The sequence below is a fragment of the Trachurus japonicus genome, chromosome 1 (genome assembly GCF_045865225.1).
Source record: "Trachurus japonicus isolate A0001 chromosome 1, Traja_1.0".
NCBI lineage: Eukaryota > Metazoa > Chordata > Actinopteri > Carangiformes > Carangidae > Trachurus > Trachurus japonicus.
The window spans coordinates 27,929,122-27,949,876 of NC_140907.1; the positions used below are offsets into that span (position 1 = coordinate 27,929,122).

Below are 20,755 nucleotides of genomic sequence, written 5' to 3' on the forward strand. Positions count from 1 at the left end.
AGAAGGCATTTAGAATATTTTTTCATTTAATTGAATGATGCAGCTATAAAAAAAATAAATAAAAAAAAATAGAAAGCAAATAGACACCAAGTGCAAACGTCATGCATCAGGCTTCAATGAAGAGTGTGGGTACAGATTATAAATACAGGATACATGTGTGATGAGGACAGACAGCGTGGAATGAGATCATTTTGCTACCTCAAAGCTATCGAAATGGAAAATAAATGGAGGAAATAAGTGTTAAGGAGTGGGCTTCAGTACTTTTCTGTACCATCTTTCATTGGTTTGAAATGAGCAACTGTGCGTTCAGACGTTATGATGATATGTTGATTTTATTCTGGTAAAACTTGAAAAATGTATATTACTCTGAAATAAAACTAAATTTCCTGTAATGTTTCTATGTGGCACAAATAAATGTATTATTCATCACTTGGAGGACTGAGAAATGTGAGTTGTTTTTAACAGATTTATTAAATGTAGAGATATGCTATAAAGCTTTTCTTTACCACAGCTCATGTCTCACACGCTGTAAGGAGCTTTGTAAGGTCTTAGACGTGGGCTTGGCTGTTGCTGTACATTCCCTCGTGCGCAGACCAAGTGTGCTTAGTGGCAGCTTATCCACCTGGGAGTCAAATGCTACAACACGTGTGTGTGTGTTTGTTTATGTTTGAGAGCGTGAGACACTCAAGAGAGTGGGAGAATCCATGTGCATTGTTCGACTAACAAAAGCGAAGAAAAAAACAACGACCACTAGGAAATAATTTAAATAATCACACTAAAAAGCTTATTTTATCTAGTGTACAAAATAAATAGCTTTCTTTTCTCCTTTTTTCCCCAAATAAATAAGAATAAAGAGACAGAGCATCAGTGACGTACATGGGCAGATGGAGAGGCTTCATTTCCAGCGGTTGATTCGCCGCAGCTGCACGTAGGACAGGAACATGCAGACGACTATGATTCCCAGCAGAGCGACATGGTTCTGCCAGAAGCCCCACACAGAGTAGTCGATGCCCTGGCTTTTCAGAAACAACTCCCCCGGGATGCTGCAGCACAGAGAGGACAAGTTCAGTGTGTGTGTGTGTGTGTGTGTGTGTGTGTGTGTGTGTGTGTGTGTGTGTGATTGTATAGACACTCTGGTCAAATTATCCCAATGCAAGTGAAAGACACATTTTTGCTGAATTTAGGCGCTGGAGTACTTGACTTTAAAAATAACTACAGAATGCATTTCCTGAAGGAAATACAGGTGAATGCTGAAAGCTGAACGCTATCACTGAAGCAATGCTGAATGAGCTGAAGAAATTGTTGAAACCATGCTGAATTAAGTGAAGAATGTTGACGCTATAGCTGAAACATAAAACTTGTAAGCTGAGAGATGAATTATACCTCCTAAAGGTAGTAAAAGCATTAGGAATGTTTAAAAAATGTAGAATAAAATGTAAAAATCCTGCATGTTTAAGTGTAACAGTTGAGGATTTGGAAGAGTTGAAATCTGCAGCTAACCTGAAAGTAAAGAAAACTGATGAAACAATGCTAACATAGCTGAAGCAACAAGTGAAAATAGATTAAAAAGTAGAACATGTAAGAAGGAGGCTAATTTTGTATGAAATGGTTGGAAATTAGTTGAATTGTTGAAGATTAGTATGAAGAAATTGAAAAGCTAAAGTCTACTCAAATATACGTATTTAAAACTGACAGTTTGGAAACATTGTTGAACCATTACTCTTACAGATGAAACAATATCTGAAGAGTAAAAGTAGAATAATATAGAAGTAGTTACAATCCGTTAAAGGGAAGAAGAAGTAAGAATAACTACATAGTGTCTGAAGGGTAAAAGTAGAACATGTAACAGTAGAAATGTTTAAAAAGTTTGAGGAAAATGTAGAAATTCTACATATTTAAAGTTTAACAGTTGAAGGGATCAGTCACATTTTTGCTGAATTTAGGCGCTGGAGTACTTGACTTTAAAAATAATGAAGTATTCAAATGTATTTTTAATGTCAACTCGTCGCTGTATTGCTGCATTTACAGAACTTATTGACTCTGAACCAACTCACTGACTGACTGACTGGCTGTAGAACTAATTAAAAGCTTGTGGGATAAGATACAGAGACTATGGAAATGGACTTAAGCCTTTTAACCGACCAGAACATAAAAACAGCAACTACTTAAAGAAAAAGTTTATCTGGAATTATATATATTATTCATATCTCAATACTTTCTGAAGTTGGACTTTTGTTTGTGCACAGTAATGAAGTCTGGACAGCAAACTTTTAATTACCTTCTGCCTCATCAGTATCTAACATCTGCATCTTCTTTCAATCTTATTTTTAAAAGAATTAATTCTGCCCACTAAAACCTGTACTTCAAAATAAGAGCACTTCATAGAAATACAAAGCGATCAGTACATTATCCGTATCTATATAAGCCTGTATTTGTAAGTGTAGTTGATTAAAAGTCAAAAGTCTCCAAAAAGTATAGACTACTGAAGTAAAGTACAATGGTCAAGTAAATGTACTTTGTTGCTGTCCATCCCAGGTGTGTGTGGGGTCACTGTGTGTGAGGGAGCGGCTGTGTTATCACACTCACATGGTCTTGTTGTTGTAGAAAACCTGTCCCTTCAATTCGTTGATAAATGACGCCTGAGGGAGACAGAGAGACGGAGATGAACAACTTACTCATTTCAGATAAAGACACAAAACTGAAACTCACTGCTCTCATTCCCACAACGGCAACCCCCCTCCTCCTGCTCTGTTTATTTTATTTTTTATATCTTACATCCAATCCGTATTTGAAGATACTGATCCACTTCAGCCAAGACAGCCAGCTCAGCATGGCGTTGAGATTGACCAGAAAACCACCGAAAACCTAAAACAGGGCCAACGTGGGAGAGAATAATACATCATCACACTCATAGCAGCAGGTTGACATTTCTCAGCCCAGCACTGTGGTGTTTATGTGTGTTTGTGTCTTTGTCTCTCACCATCATGAAAACGAAGGGTAGAGCAATCAGGATGTTAGCCATGGCAAACGAAGAAACACTCGCTGAGACGAGGAACGCCAAACCAACTCCCGCCAGACTGACCAGAGACATGGTCAGAGCAAAACACATGAAGGCCTCGAAGGCTGGCTTCAACCCTTAAAGAGAGTGGACGATACATGTAAATAAGGAGACAGAGAAAGTTTGGATTAAAGGGATAGTTCACCCAAAATTCAAATTTCAGTCATTATCTACTCATGTCGACTAAGGGCTGGGAGAAGTTTCAGAGTCCTCCGTGCCTTCTCTGAGTTACAGCGGGGCTCGGCGTAGCAGTGCATGTCCATATGACAGTTGCGAACGGAGCTCACTTTTCTTCGTCCAAAAAGACACACCAAAAAAACATCCAAATACCTCCATAGTGCTCGTCTGTAATGTCCCTCTTGCATTTAAGCCCCAACATGAGAAATTGTTCCGAAAAAAATTAAATAAGTATATGTTTTAAGCTTGTTTGTAGCGGAAGCTCCCAGTGTCTCAGTTCACTGCTTTGCCTGTGTCAGTGCAAATCTCGTGCGATTTGCATTGACACCCAGTTCACGGCTCCGCAAATTGCGCGAGATTCCGGCAGAGCAACACTAGGAGCTTCCACTACAAACAAGCTTAAAACATATACTTATTTAATTTTTTTCGGAACAATTTCTCATGTTGGGGCTTCAATACAAGAGGGACATTACAGACGAGCACTATGGAGGTATTTGGATGTTTTTTGGTGTGTCTTTTTGGACGAAGAAAAGTGAGCCCCGTTCGCAACCGTCATATGGACATGCAGTGCTGCTCGGAGCCCCGCTGTAACTCCGAGAAGGCACGGAGGACTCTGAAACTTCTCCCAGTCCTTAGTCGACATGAGGGTGAGTAGATAATGAGTGAAATTTGAATTTTGGGTGAACTATCCCTTTAAGCTCTGAGCCTCTCGCTCCTTCTTGGGACAAACATGGAAAAAAAGCTCAGAAGAAAAGGTTTCAGACAAAAAGCAATCAGCAGTGGGATCACGTATCATCATTTAGATTATGCATGTCTTAAAACTGAAACTCCCTTGGGAATAAAGCCAAACCTGTTCCCTTATTCATTACATGATTTGCTGCTTTCACTTTTATAAGTCAAATGAATAATATATCAAAGGTATCTTAAATAACAGCAGGTGCCAAAGTCTCGTAATGGCTGTGAATAAAACAGCATCTGTTCCCTCTCTAAACTTGGTGAGTGGCTGCCATCAGTGCTTTTCCTCATTAGCGAGATATGCAGTAACATGGTGTATGTGCAGCGTGTGCTAAAAATTACCCATCATGTAGTAGGCGATGGCTGAAAACACAAAGATGGGGATGATGCGGTTGGGGATGAGATCAGCGAAGATCTTGGACAGGAAGTAGACAGAAGTACGATAGTAGCCGCTTGAGTTCTCGTGACTGTGAGGACGGAGACACAAGAAACACATAAACAACAACCACTGTGACAGAGTTAAAGATATGATATGGTAAATGATCTATAGTATTCACTGATACTGATCACTGATGATAAAATTATTGTTAAGCTTTTGACAGTTTATGTCAAAGCAGAAGGAAGTGATATATTTGTGTTAATATAAGTCTTAAATAGTTATATCTTCCGACAGCAATCACTTACATAGAGTGTTTGGACTGAAACACGGGTCTGTCAGTAACTCTGCTCTGCTCTGAGCCGAGGAGAAAACATTTATCGTATCCTACAGTTTTTATCCAATGAGGAGAGGGAACGGCATGCAGGGCTGTGTGTGCAGCCAAGGGACGCCGTGAATGTGGCGACGTAGGGACGAGGACTGTTATGGTGCGTTCAAGGAAACTCGTATTTTTCCGACCGTGAAGTCGTACCAGTTCGATCTGGTACGAGTTCACCGGTCGGAAGTTACGAGTGGCCGTTATAGTGACTTTCACCGGTAAAACAGGTCGGAAAAACACGAGTTGGTTGCCTGGAACGCTACAAAGTCGTAAGTTGTGACTTGAAGCTGTAATTTACGATTTCAAAAGCCTGCCTGGAACGCAGCATTAGAGAAAACGACCGGACCACTTACTTCTGCTTTAAAGTATCAAGCTTGTGCTGCTTTATTTGAAATTTTGATCCATAAAAAGATGTATTTGTGGTTTTATCAAGAAGCAAAACAATTTCAGTGGAGTTTTACACCTCCTCTCTCAGACGTCTCCTCGTAATAAGAAGAAGCCAGAGAGCCAATCAGCAGAGAGGAGGCTCTGATCCTCTCTGCTGATTAGCTGACTGTCTGTTTTCTGAGTGATTGGATTAAAATATGTAAAATTTCAGGTAAAACACTTGGAGAAATCAAATCCTGCATGGCTGGATGGTGGTTAAGATTTGGGGGTGTGGCTAAGAATGGTGACATCACAAAGTTACAAAAGTCCTGACGACTTGTTTTACGGCTCAGTTTCTGAATACAGATTCACTGTGGACTGAAGTTTTAATACTTTCACTGTATTAATATTGAACCTAGACCTGATCAATGATTGAAAAAGAACTTGGATTTTGCTACCTTTATACAATAAGGGACCTTTAATGTGCAGAGCTACAGTAATGGAATTATATGCCACAGACAGGCAAGGTTCAGTAGAAAGTAGTGAGCATTGGCCCATTACATTACTAGTCTTGGTCCTTTTCTTTGTTGATAATAAGAAATGGGTAGATTAATATCACCCTTCTTCTTCTTCTTCCTCTATATTTCTGCAGAGCTCTGAACTTCAGCCCACACACACACATGCAGCTTTTATCTTTCACTCACATGAAGATTGCCCTCTCATTGATAAAGAGTTCAACAGCAGAGAGATTCCCAAATACCATGTTGATGATAAGGAAGAAGAACGCTCCACTCCTGTTGTAGACAGAGAGAGAGAGAAGGAGAGAGAGAGAGAGACTCATCTGATTATCATTTCATCTGATAGTTAAACAGAAAAGGTCAGCAAATGACAGTGTGGCCTGGGTTTTCGCCCAATAAACCTTCAGACTATTACAGCATCATAAAAAGCGTTTCCTCATCTTATCATCATGGTTTCTTTAATCTCACTCATCTACAGTATTTTTAACTGAATGTAGCCATCACATCCCAGCTTGTATCCTTGACCTTTGTGTAAAAAGTTAATCACTTTCTCTGATCTTTTTGCCATTCTTGTCTCGACGGCTTCCAATCTTGCTGTCCTCTCTCAAAAATGAAGATATTCACCACATTTTCCTGTCCATGACACATAGAGAAAAATAAACCCTGTATACAGCAGAGACATATCTTTGATTTGATCTATTTTCCATCAGTAGTTCTGCTGCAATTTGGCCCTGAGACGAGCTGGAGACACATTTAGAGAGTTTAGAGTGTACGGAGGCGAAAAATAGAAGCAGATGCACAGAGTGAAATGTAGGTTGGCGGGTTAGCCACACGGTACCTGTTCTGCAAACCCTCGGGCAGTGTCAAAGGCATTTGGTAATAAATGAGTCCCACCAGAACTGCAAAGAAGATGTTGAGAGCCAACTGGGCGTAAGAGGTCTGAGGGTTCCTCAGCGAGTTCAGCACTGTCCTGCCACACACCACACGCATCTGCCTCACACACACACACACAGAAAGAGAACATTTATATATTTTGATGGGCATACTGACAATTACAGTCCGAGTTCATTCAGAGGGCAGCCAAGCACACTGACTTAACAGCTGGCACCAACCACTGCGTTATAACATCATAAACTCATTGCAATTTCTGTTAATGATAAAATGAAAAACGCCTGGGATTTTTATTCCCTAAACTGGACATTAAAGATAAAACGTACAAGGTCTTTAAAGGGATAGTTCAACATTTTGGCAAATTGGCCCATTGCCATAATCCCTATAGTTTTAGGAGTAGGTTTGTTACCTTTAATTGACGATGCAAGCTATATAGAATGGCGGAGCAGAGCTGCGAGCTGCTCAGAGCTACGCTACGGAGGCACATAGGATTTCTTGGTTTCCCTCATCAAACTCATCAAATACACAATCCAACAACTCCAAAACGCTCTGGTGGAGAAGTTGTGACCTGCACATTCACCACGCTATGAGATAATAACAGAACGTTACGAGACAAAGTTGTTTTAGAGGTAAATGCAGAGACTGCTTGCTGAAAAATTTACTTCTAAAACAACTCTGTCTCGTAACGTTCTCTTATTATCTCATAGCGCGGTGAATGTGCAGTGTTTTGGAGTTGGAGTTGTTGGATTGCGTATTTGATGAGTTTGATGAGAGAAACCAAGAAATTCTATGAGTAGCGTAGCTCTGAGCAGCTCACAGCTCTGCTCCGCCGTTCTAAAAATAGCTTGCACCGACAATTAAAGGTAACGAACCTACTGCTATGACTATAGGGATTATGGCAATGGGCCAATTTGCCAAAATATTGAACTATCCCTTTAATCTATTTCTGAGCTGCAGAACTGGCCGACCTGATAGAGGAAAGAGGTAACGTAGTCTGGCACTTCATCTTGACCTTTGACCCCATTGGCGATGCTCTGGTTCATATGGTCCAGTTCCTCAACAACTTTCTGGCACAGCTGGGACTGGCGATATTTTGTTGCCAGTGGGTTTTTACACTCCGCTGTTGAGAGACAGAGTTACCTCAACAAAGTGTAACATGGTAGACAGACAACAGACAACAACATTATAAACTAATTGTCTCTTTCCTTATCAGCCATTAACTCAGTAAACAGGCTTTGGTTGTTGGCAGGAAACATGTCATGGTGTTTTGATTAACACTGGGATATAGGTGAGTTAATATCTGATCTCTACATTTCTCACTTTTAAAAGCTTTTTCATGTCTTAAATATGGGGGTTACATTATAAATCAGCTACAAATTGAAACAATCAAACAAACATCTAAAAAATATCATCCTTCTGACCAAATTTTAGCTCAGTTTTACCTTGACTTCTACATGTCCTCTCACTTTTAATACATAAAACATGCCAACTTGGTTTTACCTACCTTCAATGACTGACTCAAATGTTGATTTTGCTTCTCCGTTTGTAACATCCATGAAGAAGTCAGCTGGGTTGTTGAAGGCCTCAATTTGGTAGCCTGTCCAAAAACACACACACACACAGATCGTAATATATCTCTCTATAAAAGCAAGCAGTAGAATATAATTTATAAAACAATGTTAAGCACCAGGACTTTATAGGGAAGTATAATATACTTCCCCTTTCTGTATAAGCATAATTTAACAATATTATAACACATTCCCAGTCATAAGTGTCTGTTTCAGAGTGAAGACAAACACAGTAACTTTGTACCGAGGTTTGTGAAGTAGTCCAGTGCCTGGTCTGAAGCTCCGGCATACACCACCTCTCCTTTATGCATCAGAGTCAGGTGGTCAAACTGTCTGAAGATGGAGTAGCGAGGTTGGTGGATGGAGAAGATCACTGTCTTCCCTCTCCTGGACAGCCTAAAAAACATATGTTTACACCTTATAGTTAACAACACAACAACCACAGTAGAAACTGAAGGTGCTGCTGGATCAGTGTTAACAGCTGCTCACAACAGAAGTAACAGCAAACAGTTTATTGCTCTCTGTTTGACCTCACTGTCTTCAACAGAAATGCTTTGGTTGTAATTATCCCAAGTGTGACTATGTGTCTCTCTGCCTAGCATGTGAGTGATTGATGATAATAATAATAATAATAATAATAATAATAATAATAATAATAATAATAATAATAATAATAATAATAATAATAATAATAATAATAATGTACTTTTGCAGCAGATTGATGATGCAGTTTGCAGTGTTGGAGTCCAGTCCTGTGGTTGGTTCATCCAGAAACAGCAGGGATGGAGAAGTGATGAGCTCCATCCCGATGCTGCACCTCTTCCTCTCACCTCCTGACACGCCACGAAGAAACTCTGTCCCTATCTGCACACACACAAAACAATCAGAGCTACAACTACCACCTCACTTGTGTCTGCCTCTGTCACTCTGGCAAGTTTCAGGTTGCATCCCCAACGTGTTTATGTCTTATTGCTAAAAGGTGTGCAACATTCGAATGGAGCTCTAGACACATTGCACTCACAAGACCAAAGACCTTGATCTTTTACCACCAAGATCTAATTGGTTTGTCCTTGAGTCCAAGTGAATGTTTGTGCCAAATTGGAAGACATTTTCTCAAGGAGTTAATGAGACATCTTGTCCTACGACGATGAGACAGAAAACCCTGACACCACACCAGCCAAAAACATGACACTAGGCAGCCACAGAGCCATTCACAGTTTGATGAAGGCGATGGAGTTAATATGTTTCCATCTGTGCTGTGTTCATTTGTAGCGTCAACACATCACAATTTATTTTTATTGATATACTGTACAAGTGAACTTTTAACATGTAGCGAAGTAGAATTTTAAACAAATGTTTCTGCCTTGCCAAGGCAATATTTAAAATGAATAGGACATCAGTGAATGATATCTGCTCTTAAATAACAACTTGAATCAGCTTGTGATTGTACCTTAGTGTTTTTACAGTCTGTCAGGCCCAGGTCTTGTATGATGGCATCTACTCTGCTGTGTTTATCCGCAGGGGAGTGACGCTTTGGGTCGAGACGGAGGTTGGCGCTGAACAACAGATTCTCCCTCACAGTCAGGGTGCCCATCAGGATATCGTCCTGGAGACACAAGACACAACGGCGATGCACACACGAACAAGTCACAAGAATCTGTGGTATATTCTGTTAGAAAAAATAAAATTAAAAAAAAGTCTGGATATGTTTATTTTTGTGTACCTGAACCACATAGGCAGAGATGAGCCTCAGGTCAGATGTGACAGGTTTTCCATCTACCATGACGCTTCCTTGGCGCAGCCCGGCAGGGTCTTTTCTTCCTGCTATCACATCTAGCAGACTGAAATAATAAAAAGCAACACACTGATATTCATTTGGTTCAAGTGTGAGGCAGGGCCTGTGTCTGTGTTTAGATGTACAAGAACCTGTTCCTTACGATGTTTTACCGCTTCCTGTTGCTCCCATGATGGCATTCATCCCAGGTCTCATGATGCCACTGTATAAAAAACATGATGAGTTAAGTCATTTGGTTCTAAACAAATTTTTATTTTAATTTAATTAAAACAATAAGGTATTGTAGCCTGATCATATGTCCTCAGTCCCATTTTCATTCTTTAAAAAACTGGAAATCTCATGTTTAATTATAGCTGCTGCGCAGCGATGGGTCGGGTCCGGGCTACTTTTGGGCAAATTTAGGCAATTCTGAGCAACAAACAGGAGAATAGGAAGACAGGACAGTTGACCTTATAATGTTCAATTTGCATCAGTTGAGGATTGAACCCACAACCTCTGGAACCAGAGACCATTGTCTATCGCACTGAGCTAATTGACAAATGGCAGTTCAACAGTGGCTTCACAAATTGAGTAAGCCATTCACTGTCGTGTAGGCAGAAAAAGAAAAATCAGTTTTTGAGGTAAAATAATGTATTTGTCAAACATCTACTATGAGTCTAAGATGTTAGGAGCCTTCGCACATGGTCCAGTCCAAGCTATTTGGATTTTTAAATTTAGAAGCTTGCTGTGATGCCACCATTAGGACAATTGTCTTGTGTTTCGTGTTGAGGACATTTGACATTTTGATCTGTTATCATCATCATCATCACCCTGGCTGGGTCTCGAACTCACAACCTCTGACACCAAGAACCAGCGCTTAACTCAGTGAGCTAATTATCTGGAAGTGAGACATGGTGTGTGTCTTCTCAAATAGACTCAGGGAGTCAGTGTCCGGGCAGCAGTTGTGAACGCAGATTTCTGTTATCTAAACAAAAATCTGTTAATACATAAATTGCATTTAGACAGTAAAATAGCTTGAGGACATCTGCCATTTTGAACTGTCATCATCATCATCATCATCACCCTCGCTGGGTCTCAAACTCACAACCTCTGACACCAAGAACCAGCTCCTAACTCGCTGAGCTAATTGGCTGGTACTGAGACCTGCTGTGTAGCTTCATTTATCCACTCAGGTGAGCCAGTGCCCGGGCAGCTGTTGTGATGAAATGGTCAAAATGTCAATAATTCAGTCATCTAAACAAAAATCTGATAATACATAAATTGCATCTTGACAGCATGGAAATGTTGGTGATTTGTTTTTAATGATAAGTGTTTTGCTTCATAAGAGAAAATCTGATGTTTATAAATTCCAGTCTCACATTGACTGCAGTTGTTCCCATGAGAGCAGAATTCAAAATGTTCTCAAAAATTCAGTTTTTGAATTAAAATTCTGATATTTGCCAAACTTCATTAACCATGACTCCAGAATATTCTCATTTTTTTTCAGGAAGTTTGAAAATGTATTTAGCAAGAATTTGATGGTATATGTTTACAGTACCGTTTACAGTCAAACGTTTTCATGCACTGTAGGCTCAATTTTTGCTTAATCAAAAATCCGAGAAACAAGTTTTGTGGAGGACGGTCTGGAGATGCTCTGTAGCAAGTTTGGTGACAATTGAGCAAAAATTGTGGGAGGAGATACATTTTAAAAGTTTTACAGTTATTGAAAAAAACAGAGTGATGGACTTCATAATTTGTAATAAGTTTAAGTGGACAAAAGTTTCAGCAGTATTGAGGCGACATTGTGGTGAAGTTTCAACACTGTAGCATCTACTGTTGGTTTGGTAGGAATTTTTAAAGTTTTTAAATTTAAACGCTTATTGTGCCCCCCCGAGTTGAGTGCATCTGGCATGGGACTGAACCTTTGTGCAAAGTTTGGTGAGTTTTCACCCATTGGAAGTATGACTTCCTTGGAAGAAGAAGAAAGAAAGAAAGAAGAAGAAGAAGAAGAAGAAGAATTCCTAGGAATACAATAGTGTCCCGGCAGCTTAGCTGCCCGGACCCTAAAAATGTATTTGCTGATTTTTTTTTCCACATTTAACTGTGTACTACATATACAAAGTGGTATTGTGGTTTAACACTGTCTGTATTATTTCTAGATAAGAATTACTGAGAGTTTAGTTCAGTGAAAAACAGAAATTAAATGGGCACCTTAAAAGTATGACCCATACCGTATGAAATCTGTAACACTGTAAAATAAATTACACTTTGAGTACCATTCATGTATTGATTATTTAACCTCATATTGCACTAATGGCCCCTTACCTAAAGTTATGATGTACAATAATATGGAGAAAGATGATATGGAGGATTTAAACATACCTCCTCCCACAAATTTGACATCTTTGACCGTTTTTCAAATTCTTTCCCAGCTTGTCTTACCTCTCCCACAAACACAAGCACTTATAAAATCATTTAAAATACAAATTAGTCAGAGACTGAACAACCATGACCTCAAACCCTGTTGTCGGATGTTAAATAATATCAACCATGATGCATTCAGTATAGGAAAAACAAAAGAGATGCACTGAGTTAGTCAGTAGCTACAGTGTGTTACAGTCACTACCATTAAATTTTGCTGTTAACAAGATATCATACCTGTATGTGCATGAATATTCTCACAGGTAAGTAATTTAACATCATGTCCTACCTTACATCGTTCAGGATATATTTTTCAGGGCCTATCTTGCGGCAGAATCGCGTCTCCTGGACACAGTAGTGCAAGTTGCTGAATGTGAGAGTCGGCCCTCGTTCCTGGAAATACTCCTCCACGCCACAAACCACCTGCTCCCCCTTAGACATCTTCAAGAACAGAAGTGTTAACCAACACAGAGGAAGAAAAGGAGAGTCAGGGAGAGAGGTTTAAAGAGGAACAGGTGCAGTCTGACACTGAGGGAGAGACGTGAGAGAACAAGTAATCAGTGAGTTTGTGTCATAATAACTCACCTGATCTTTGCACACCTACGATCCTCAGCTCAGACGTTTATGGGTGTTGCCAAAAAGATAGTGTGACTGTGACATTGAACTTTCCCCCTAAAATCTCAGTGGCAGTAATATCATTCAAGAAGCACGACCAGCAACATTCAATGATAACAGATGAAATGGTCTGTATTCTGTGCACTGCATAAGTTATGAGTTATGGTTAGGCTAGACTGGATTGATGTCAAGTTCATCCACACCAAACTGGGAAACCGATTCTTTCATATTAGGTTTAGTTTGTTTTTGTTTACCAACTCCATGGCTCACTCTTTGCCCCTTCAGTGGTTAAAATGTAATATTTAAGTTACATGTAAAATCACATTTTCTCGTGTACTTTATTTAACAATAGTTTTGAACTACTTTTGCTTGAGTAATTAGACTGCAATGATGATTAGCTTCTTTTGAGGTTTTAATTTCACATAATGAGTTTGTTTTTGGCATGATCCCCTCTCAAGAAAAACATGGCCAAGTTATGTGTCCTTGATAAATGTCTGGTATGACGTTAGTTTTACCACACTTCATTTAAACAGCTGTTTTGAGGCAAAACTGGTCTGTATCTGACAGAAAATCTAAGATATGGAAAAAACAACAAAACAACAACAACTAAACATTCAAATGTTTTTGTTGTTGTTGTTTTTTTCATTTCCTCTCCAGTTTAACCGCCAGATCAGATTTTTTTCAGGTAAATCTTTGAATTGGCCCACATTAAAAGCAACTAATTCCACCTTCAACTACAAAAGTAAAATGCTGACAAGATCCATCAGTTTTCATAATCTAATGTATTATAATGCATCAGTCACACAGGCCCAGCTATCTGCAAAATAAACACATCTGCTTTTGATAATGTGAGTGCATTTGGCTGGTTACACCCCTTCAATTTCCATTTATATTTACATTATGTAGGCATTTACTTGTAATGGAGCATCCTGACAGGGCTGTTACTTTTATTTTCTACCACAGAATCAATGTCCTTATATTTTTGGCCACATAATACCCTGGTCTACATTTCCATAGCCAGGTTGCCCCCTGCCGGGCAGAATGCTGCATGTCAGGACACAAACACTTGCTCCATGAGATCAACGTTATTTTTCTCTGACCTTTTACTCTTTTTTTCCCCTCACATCCAATCACGCTTCGTGGTTGACATCGAGACCCGCCTACAAAAGTCAAAGCAGCCAATCGCTGGTCAGTAAAGGAACGGAATGGGCGTGGCCAAGCCCAGAAATTCTAAGGTGTTGTCATCGCGTTCTTTACTTTGGTGTGTTCCACACTGGGGCGTACGGCGTAGTGTTAAATGTCCACAATGTGGCTCTAGCAACGACTACTGTTTTCTTTTCAACGTCTAGGTAGGGGGGTTGCGCGACGTGTTTTTGTCGTTCACCACGCAGGGCGAAAAGACAGTTAAGTGCCTCCGGAAAAAATCAACCAAACAAAACAATCGCGTAGCTATTTCACACGATAAAGCTAGCTAATATGGAGGAGAGGAAAGAGGAGGGAGAAGCGGAGATCCAGGAGCACGGCCCCGAGCACTGGTTCTCCAAGTGGGAACGACAGTGCCTAGCGGAGGCCGAACAGACTGATCCCAACGAGGAGGAGACGGAACAAAGTCAGCAAAAGCTGTGGCACCTGTTTCAAAACTCAGCCACCGCGGTAGCACAGCTCTACAAAGGTTTGTGTAACTTAAAAAAAGAAAAAGAAAAAGAAAAAATTATACACCGAAGTTCAGGTCAGGCTAACTGTCGGAGCTAATGCTGGTGCTAACGGAGGCTAACCCCGCTAGAGACACAAAGGGCACCGGCTAGGCTAACGGTGCTAGCTGCTCCTCCACTACTGTTGAACCAGTTTTGATTTCGTGGTTGTGTTGCTTGACACCGAGGTGTGTTTTCTTTCAAAACTGTGTAGCAACTCCACATGATTCGGTAGTTTTTTTCCCTCCCACCTAACTCTTTTGGCTAAAACTACCATGACCCGGTGGTTACGGCTGCTAGCTCACAGAAGCTAACATTGCTATCGGCAGCAGCAGCAGCCGGTGACTGTGTCCGAGTGGAGTGTGGGACAACGGGGGCAGGGTTTGACTCACAGTGGCCTGAGCTGTCAGGGGCCTGCGTGGGGCTGAACAAGATGGATAAGTAGTTCAAGCTAAGCGGCTCACAAACAAACACCGGCTAACTCAGCTGTGTGTGTGTTCACCCTATCCAAAACATATGCTCTCCTCATGGCACATACACACTTAATAAGAAATGTTTCGTCCACCCGTTAACAAAAATACCTAACGTTAGCCCGTCAAAATGGCGATACACAGGGAGGAGTTTTCCCGACTGAAAACAAGTCGTTTGTTGACGGTCAAATGCAGCGATAATTGTCGCAGTGGTGCGGTGGATGTTGATGAGTTAACGTGCACAAAGACATTTCATTCCCCCCCAGCAGTTAATCCAATGAATAGACTGTAGCTGATGACTGTTTGTGTCAATAACCCAGAACAAAATGGCGAAATGATTAACGTAAATGTTTTCTTGTTGAAGTCTCGTTCTGCCCCACTGAGTTTATTTATATATTTATTTTAAAACATTACAGAGATATTGTGTTTCCTGGGAATGGTATGGTTTTCTCTATCATCAGCTTGTTGTACCCTTTCAAAAAATGTTTGTGAATAGCTGGGTAATTTCCAATGATTGCCTCGTTCGCCAGTTTCCAGGCAGACCTCATTTTGTAATATTCACAACAACTCTTCAAGTACTCTCATTATCCAGCACTTAGTTTGGAGATCCTGCTCAGTAGCATGCAGATCCCTCCGCTGTATGTCCACACTGCAGCACAGCTGTGTCTTCATAAAACTTCCACCTCTGAGTCATTTCTGAAGTATTAAGTACTATGTGGAAGGCGTCTGCTGCACGTTTAAGATGTAAAGATTTTCTGTCCAACTTGAAAAATGATGACTGGTAATGGCCCCTTCAAAGTTTTATGCTTTGTATTTTTTGTGGTAAACCCAAACCTTGAGAGTTACCGTCCTTTGTGAACACTGTTGTGCATCTGTAGGCTCCATACAGACATTGCACTTATTTTTCATCAGATTGGGAGTAATAATGTGCAGCAACTGTTTTTTATTTTTTTTACTTGCCATATAATGACTCTTTGATGTTATCAGGCTTACACATAAACTGATGTAACAAAATCTGAAGTGCCTTAAGGGAGCCATAGGATTTAAGCTTGAAATTGCTCATTTCTGAGAGTAATAGCCATTACCCAGTTAGTCGTCTACTTGGTTATAGACAAGTGCAGTTGGATGATAGCAGTCCATTTTATATCTGACTGGTTTTTACGTGACTTTTTATAGAAGAAGAAATGTGAGCTTTGTAACATGGAGCTGGTATTTCTGCTGCAGCAATGTTATTTTAAAGTCTGACCAACCATTTGCATTTAATTTACAGATAGAGTATGTCAGCAGCAGGGCCTCTCTCTCTGGGTGCCCTTCCAAAATGCAGCCACGGCTGTCACCAACCTGTATAAAGGCAAGTCGTTTTGACTATCTTTTGTTTCATTGTCTGTTTTTCTACCAATTTGTATTGCACCAAGTTTTAAATGAACATGTTAATAGTAAATCTTTTGACTGTGATGTCCAGATTTTCTAAAAAAACATTTGTCCTTGCATATCACCAGAGAGTATGGAGGTCCGTCAGCGCAGCTACGACCTGGGCATCCATTTAGGCTACCAGCGCAGGAACAAGGAGGTGATTGCGTGGGTGAAGAAGCGCAGAAGAACCATCAGGCGAGAGGACTTAATCAGCTTCCTGTGCGGCAAAGTCCCGCCGCCACGGACGACCCGCGCCCCGCCTAGGGTCGCCGTGGTGTCCGCGAGCCGACCATCTCCCCCAGAGACGGGCAGTTCTGTGGAGACCGACCTGCAGCCGTTCAGAGAGGCGATCGCACTGCACGGTCAGTCAGAATAACTGGTTCAGTTGGAAGCTGTTGCTTTGTAAGAGCGGTAGCTTTACAGTTTCTTTATTTTTTTAAAAATGTATTTATTTATTGCTCTCTCTTCTCAGGCCTTAGCGGTGCCATGGCGAGCATTTCTGTGCGCTCCGGTCCTCCTGGCTCCCCAACTCACCCCGCCCAGCCCCTCAGTCGCCGTAGGAATGGTCTCCATGACATGGACCTCAACACCTTCATCGCTGAGGAGATGGCGCTCCATTTGGATTCCACAGCCACTCGTAAACGAGGCCCCGCCCCCTGTAGTGACGTCATCACAGACTCGCCAACTCATAAACGTAACAGGATGATCTGAACTTTTCCTACACCACTAAAAAAAAACCCTCCTCTGTCCTCTTCTCGGTGGCCGACTGGACAGCTGATGAGGACTGATGCCTTGGCCAACCATTGAAATCTTCCTCCTATTCATCTTAGTTGCAATGCTATGAATAAAGAAAAAAACTAGTTATTACCAGTCCACATAGTTCTTCCCTTTATTTTTCTTTCACCCTTCCTCACATCCGTTGCCTCACACGACTCCTTTCCATGTTAAAGTTTTGTTCTTTATCTGAGAAATTTACTTTCCCCCCCTTTTTTTTTTACGTTTGGTTGCCCTCAGTAGAAACTGATACGGAAGCAAGCACGTCACACTTGAATTTCTTAAACTGCAGAATGTTGCGTTTTAGACTTTGTGTATCGGCCGGGCTCCTTTGTGCTTCACATCTAATAAGCAGATGAACCAGGCTTTGGCCTACTGTTTGCTGTTCCCTCATTCCTCAAACGTACTTCCTCCTCCTCCTCCTCCTCCTCGTCTTCTGTGGAGTGCTGGCCAAACCAGACAGGACTGAAGCTTGGGCTCCTCGGGAGGCTGAACTTGCCCCCCTGTTGTGTGGCTCCACTCAAAACGCTTGTCAGCGTGTGTATCTCATTCTGCTGCTGCTCTGTGTGTTTGCGTAACTGACAGCAGAACTGCCACTTACTGTGTTGTACTTGTCTTTGCCTTTGAGAAAGCTGCTACAGTATCTCTGGTTGTTGTGCAACAGTGAGTGTGTGCGTGTGTGTGTATGAGTGTGTGTGAGTGCTTGTGGATGCAGGGTTCTGGCATCTCCAGCATCCTCTTGACCCAGTTATTTCCCATTTTACCTAAATTCATTATATTTTTGTCTTTTAGTTGCTTTTTGCAGCCCACACCAGGGTTTTATCACAAAGCAGGTCAATCCAATGCACACAGATCATGGTGGCTGCCGTTGCTGTCTCTGAGCAGTTGGATGGCAGGAGATGGAAAAGCAAGTACTTTCAACAAAGTTTTCTTTGCACATGCACCACTGTCCTGAATTGTTCAGTTTTTGTATTTAGTTTACAAAAAAAGCCTAATATGCACAGTCGGCGTCAACATCTTTGTGTTAAGAGCAGTATCAGTGTTTCAAAGCTTGCATTTAACAACTTCTGTTTACATTTGTCTCATTGATAATTTGAACTGGTGCATCAGCGTTATTTTGTTCAGAAAGAGTTGAAACACACCTTCACACTTGCGATGTTAGCTTTAAACTTGGACAATTTCAGGGGGCAGTAGCCTGTTAACTAGTGGGGGCCAATGGCTGTGATATTTAATTTTGTTAAGCCAATTCATGGACTATTGGGGGTGTGGTGGTTCAACAAGGCCTGGGAAACTTGTTTTTTGCTAGTTTCACACACTGCTTTGTGATACAATCTTGTGTAATGTGTGTAAATAACATGTAGGTGCTGTTATATGTGGTACATATTGTAAAAAGAAGTGCAAAATCCATTGGGATGTCCATGTACAATAATAATTCTGACATTAAAAGGAAAAAAAATGTTTAAGTTGTCTTTGATTTGGATATGACTTTTTCTTTTTTTACTGTTTTGCCATTTGTGTTTGACGAGGTCTTATTTCAGTGCAGCATAATTACTCTCAAAAGTGATATTTCTATGAATTACCGCAGGCCTGTCTCAAGAAAGTGAGGATAAAGAGTTCAATCAAGTGGAAAACCGAGAGTTGTCGCTATTATCTGTTGCGGCGCCCGCTCCGTTAAGTGTATTGTTCCTTCTTGGTTCCTTAATCATCCCTTTCTGTCCTCGAAAGGCCTTTAGCGCTCCATTATTCTGTCATCAGTCACTGAGGGCCGGGAACAAAGGATCTCCTTAAAACGATACCAGTGGTCGTGCGTTTTTTCAGTTTGCGATGCTGCACAGTGGGGTTTTTATAGAAGCAGTTAGGATGACAACAAACTTCAATTTAGAGCACGTTGCGTAGTTCAACTTTTCTAACACACGGGGGTGACACAGACTGCGCTCTGCTTTCTTCTTTTTTCCCTTATGAAAAGAGGCTTGAGCTGCTATTCGCACTGACAGGGAGCTGAAATGCCACAATAATAGAAGGATAATAAAATATCAGTCATTCAAAAAAAAGACTCGGATCAGCACCGTTCCATTAAAACTTTTGTCGCACAAAACACTGGATGTACTTTGTGACTCCATCCAGTCGGTGAGGAGACGTTTGTTTGGCGGAGCAGCTCATTTTGTCCCCAGCAGAATCAGTTCTGTTTGCTCACAGTTTAGTTATTTGCGTATTTCTTCCTTTTGATTTTTTAATTTGTCGAAGAGATTAGATTTTGTTATCTGAGAGTGTTCATGTTTCCAAAAAACGTTTTACTGATGGATTATTTATACAAAAGGGAGGATTTTTTTTTTCAAGGACAAATGAAAACCTATGAAGCCAATTGAAATATCAGAAGGTGAAACAGAACCAGTGAGAGCAAATGAGAAATACTGAGAGGCTATAATAACAGTCAGGTATTCATCAGGGGTTTTTCCAGAAGTGAGTCAGGACATTGAGCGTGCACACAGCTGATAAGTAATTAGATGGAGCGAGCTCACCTATGCAGTCGCGTCTCTAGACAACTTCAAAGCGATTTGAGGCATTTGGTTTAGAAAACTTTCGACCTCTGCCAAGGACGTCTTACTTTCACTCTCAACAAGTAACATCTCGGTAACACGAGAAATCAAGATCATAAGCCAAGGAAGTAGAGCTCTCTTTTTCATGAAGCAGGTGCCAAAATCATCCGATCACAAGCAGAATTATTTTTTCCTTTCCCCACTACTTGCCTTACTGTCCAAATAAGCCAGAACCAATTCAAAATTGAAGATTTAGGGAATAAGACAGGGAGGAGAGAGATGGCATGCAGCAAACAATCAGTGAGTATCTCAAAATACTATAACTTGTAGCCATTTAAGTATTAATTACCACAAGGCAAAGTATTAGAAATTCAAAATCATAATGCTTGACTTTTAACTTCAGTATTTTAATGCAAAAATATACTGTGCACCCAGTGTTGGAGAAAGTACAAGGCCATATCCTGCCCTCCAGAATATTTGAGCCTCTTTTCAGCCGTAAGAAAAAATTACAACGTCTAGTCCTTTTTTTGACCCTCTCTGCCCCCAATTAATTCTTGCGCTGTCCCTAAAATAAACCAAGAAAAAAAGAAAAAGAAAAAGAAAAGCTTATGTAGCAGAAGAAGTCTTTGCAGATATTTGGTTTCCACGTTCCTCTCTGATCTGACAGCAGGTTTGACCTCAATGCCAGCAGACATACACACACAGAGCTTTTGGAAACCATGCTGCTGTCTATATTCACTACATCACCATCACCAAAGAACCACCAGAACTAGAGACAAGATGTTTAGTCTCAGATTACAAAGGAACAAAGGTGATGCCCTCTGGGAAAAATGGAGCAACTATATTACAAGAAGAGGTGATAACCAGCCTTTATGCTTTGTATATTTTGGTTTTAAGAAAAACTATGACCATATTGCTGTAATGTATGTGACATACGACCTACTCGCAACCTCACGGTTCCCCCATGTTTTGTTCATGAGTGTTCATACGTA

The 20,755-nt window shown here is 40.7% G+C and overlaps 2 protein-coding genes across 2 annotated transcripts; one reads left to right on the forward strand and one right to left on the reverse strand.

Annotated features, from left to right (window-relative positions):
* Positions 1-92: 92 nt before the first annotated feature.
* On the reverse strand, positions 93-12,840 carry abcg2b (ATP-binding cassette, sub-family G (WHITE), member 2b). The gene is made up of 15 exons (XM_085783716.1): positions 12,553-12,840; positions 10,006-10,065; positions 9,792-9,909; positions 9,519-9,674; positions 8,775-8,932; positions 8,313-8,464; positions 8,005-8,097; positions 7,469-7,620; positions 6,448-6,599; positions 5,796-5,885; positions 4,313-4,437; positions 2,981-3,135; positions 2,776-2,865; positions 2,587-2,639; positions 93-1,043 (listed from the first exon to the last, which is right to left on the reverse strand). The coding sequence occupies exons 1-15, from the start codon at positions 12,702-12,704 to the stop codon at positions 896-898; spliced, it is 1,854 nt and encodes a 617-aa protein (XP_085639842.1). The 5' UTR covers positions 12,705-12,840; the 3' UTR covers positions 93-895.
* Positions 12,841-14,133: 1,293 nt separating this feature from the next.
* hapstr1b (HUWE1 associated protein modifying stress responses b) lies at positions 14,134-18,689 on the forward strand. The gene is made up of 4 exons (XM_085783727.1): positions 14,134-14,550; positions 16,310-16,394; positions 16,543-16,814; positions 16,925-18,689. Exons 1-4 carry the CDS (start codon positions 14,355-14,357, stop codon positions 17,161-17,163), a joined length of 792 nt encoding a protein of 263 aa, XP_085639853.1. The 5' UTR covers positions 14,134-14,354; the 3' UTR covers positions 17,164-18,689.
* Positions 18,690-20,755: the final 2,066 nt, after the last annotated feature.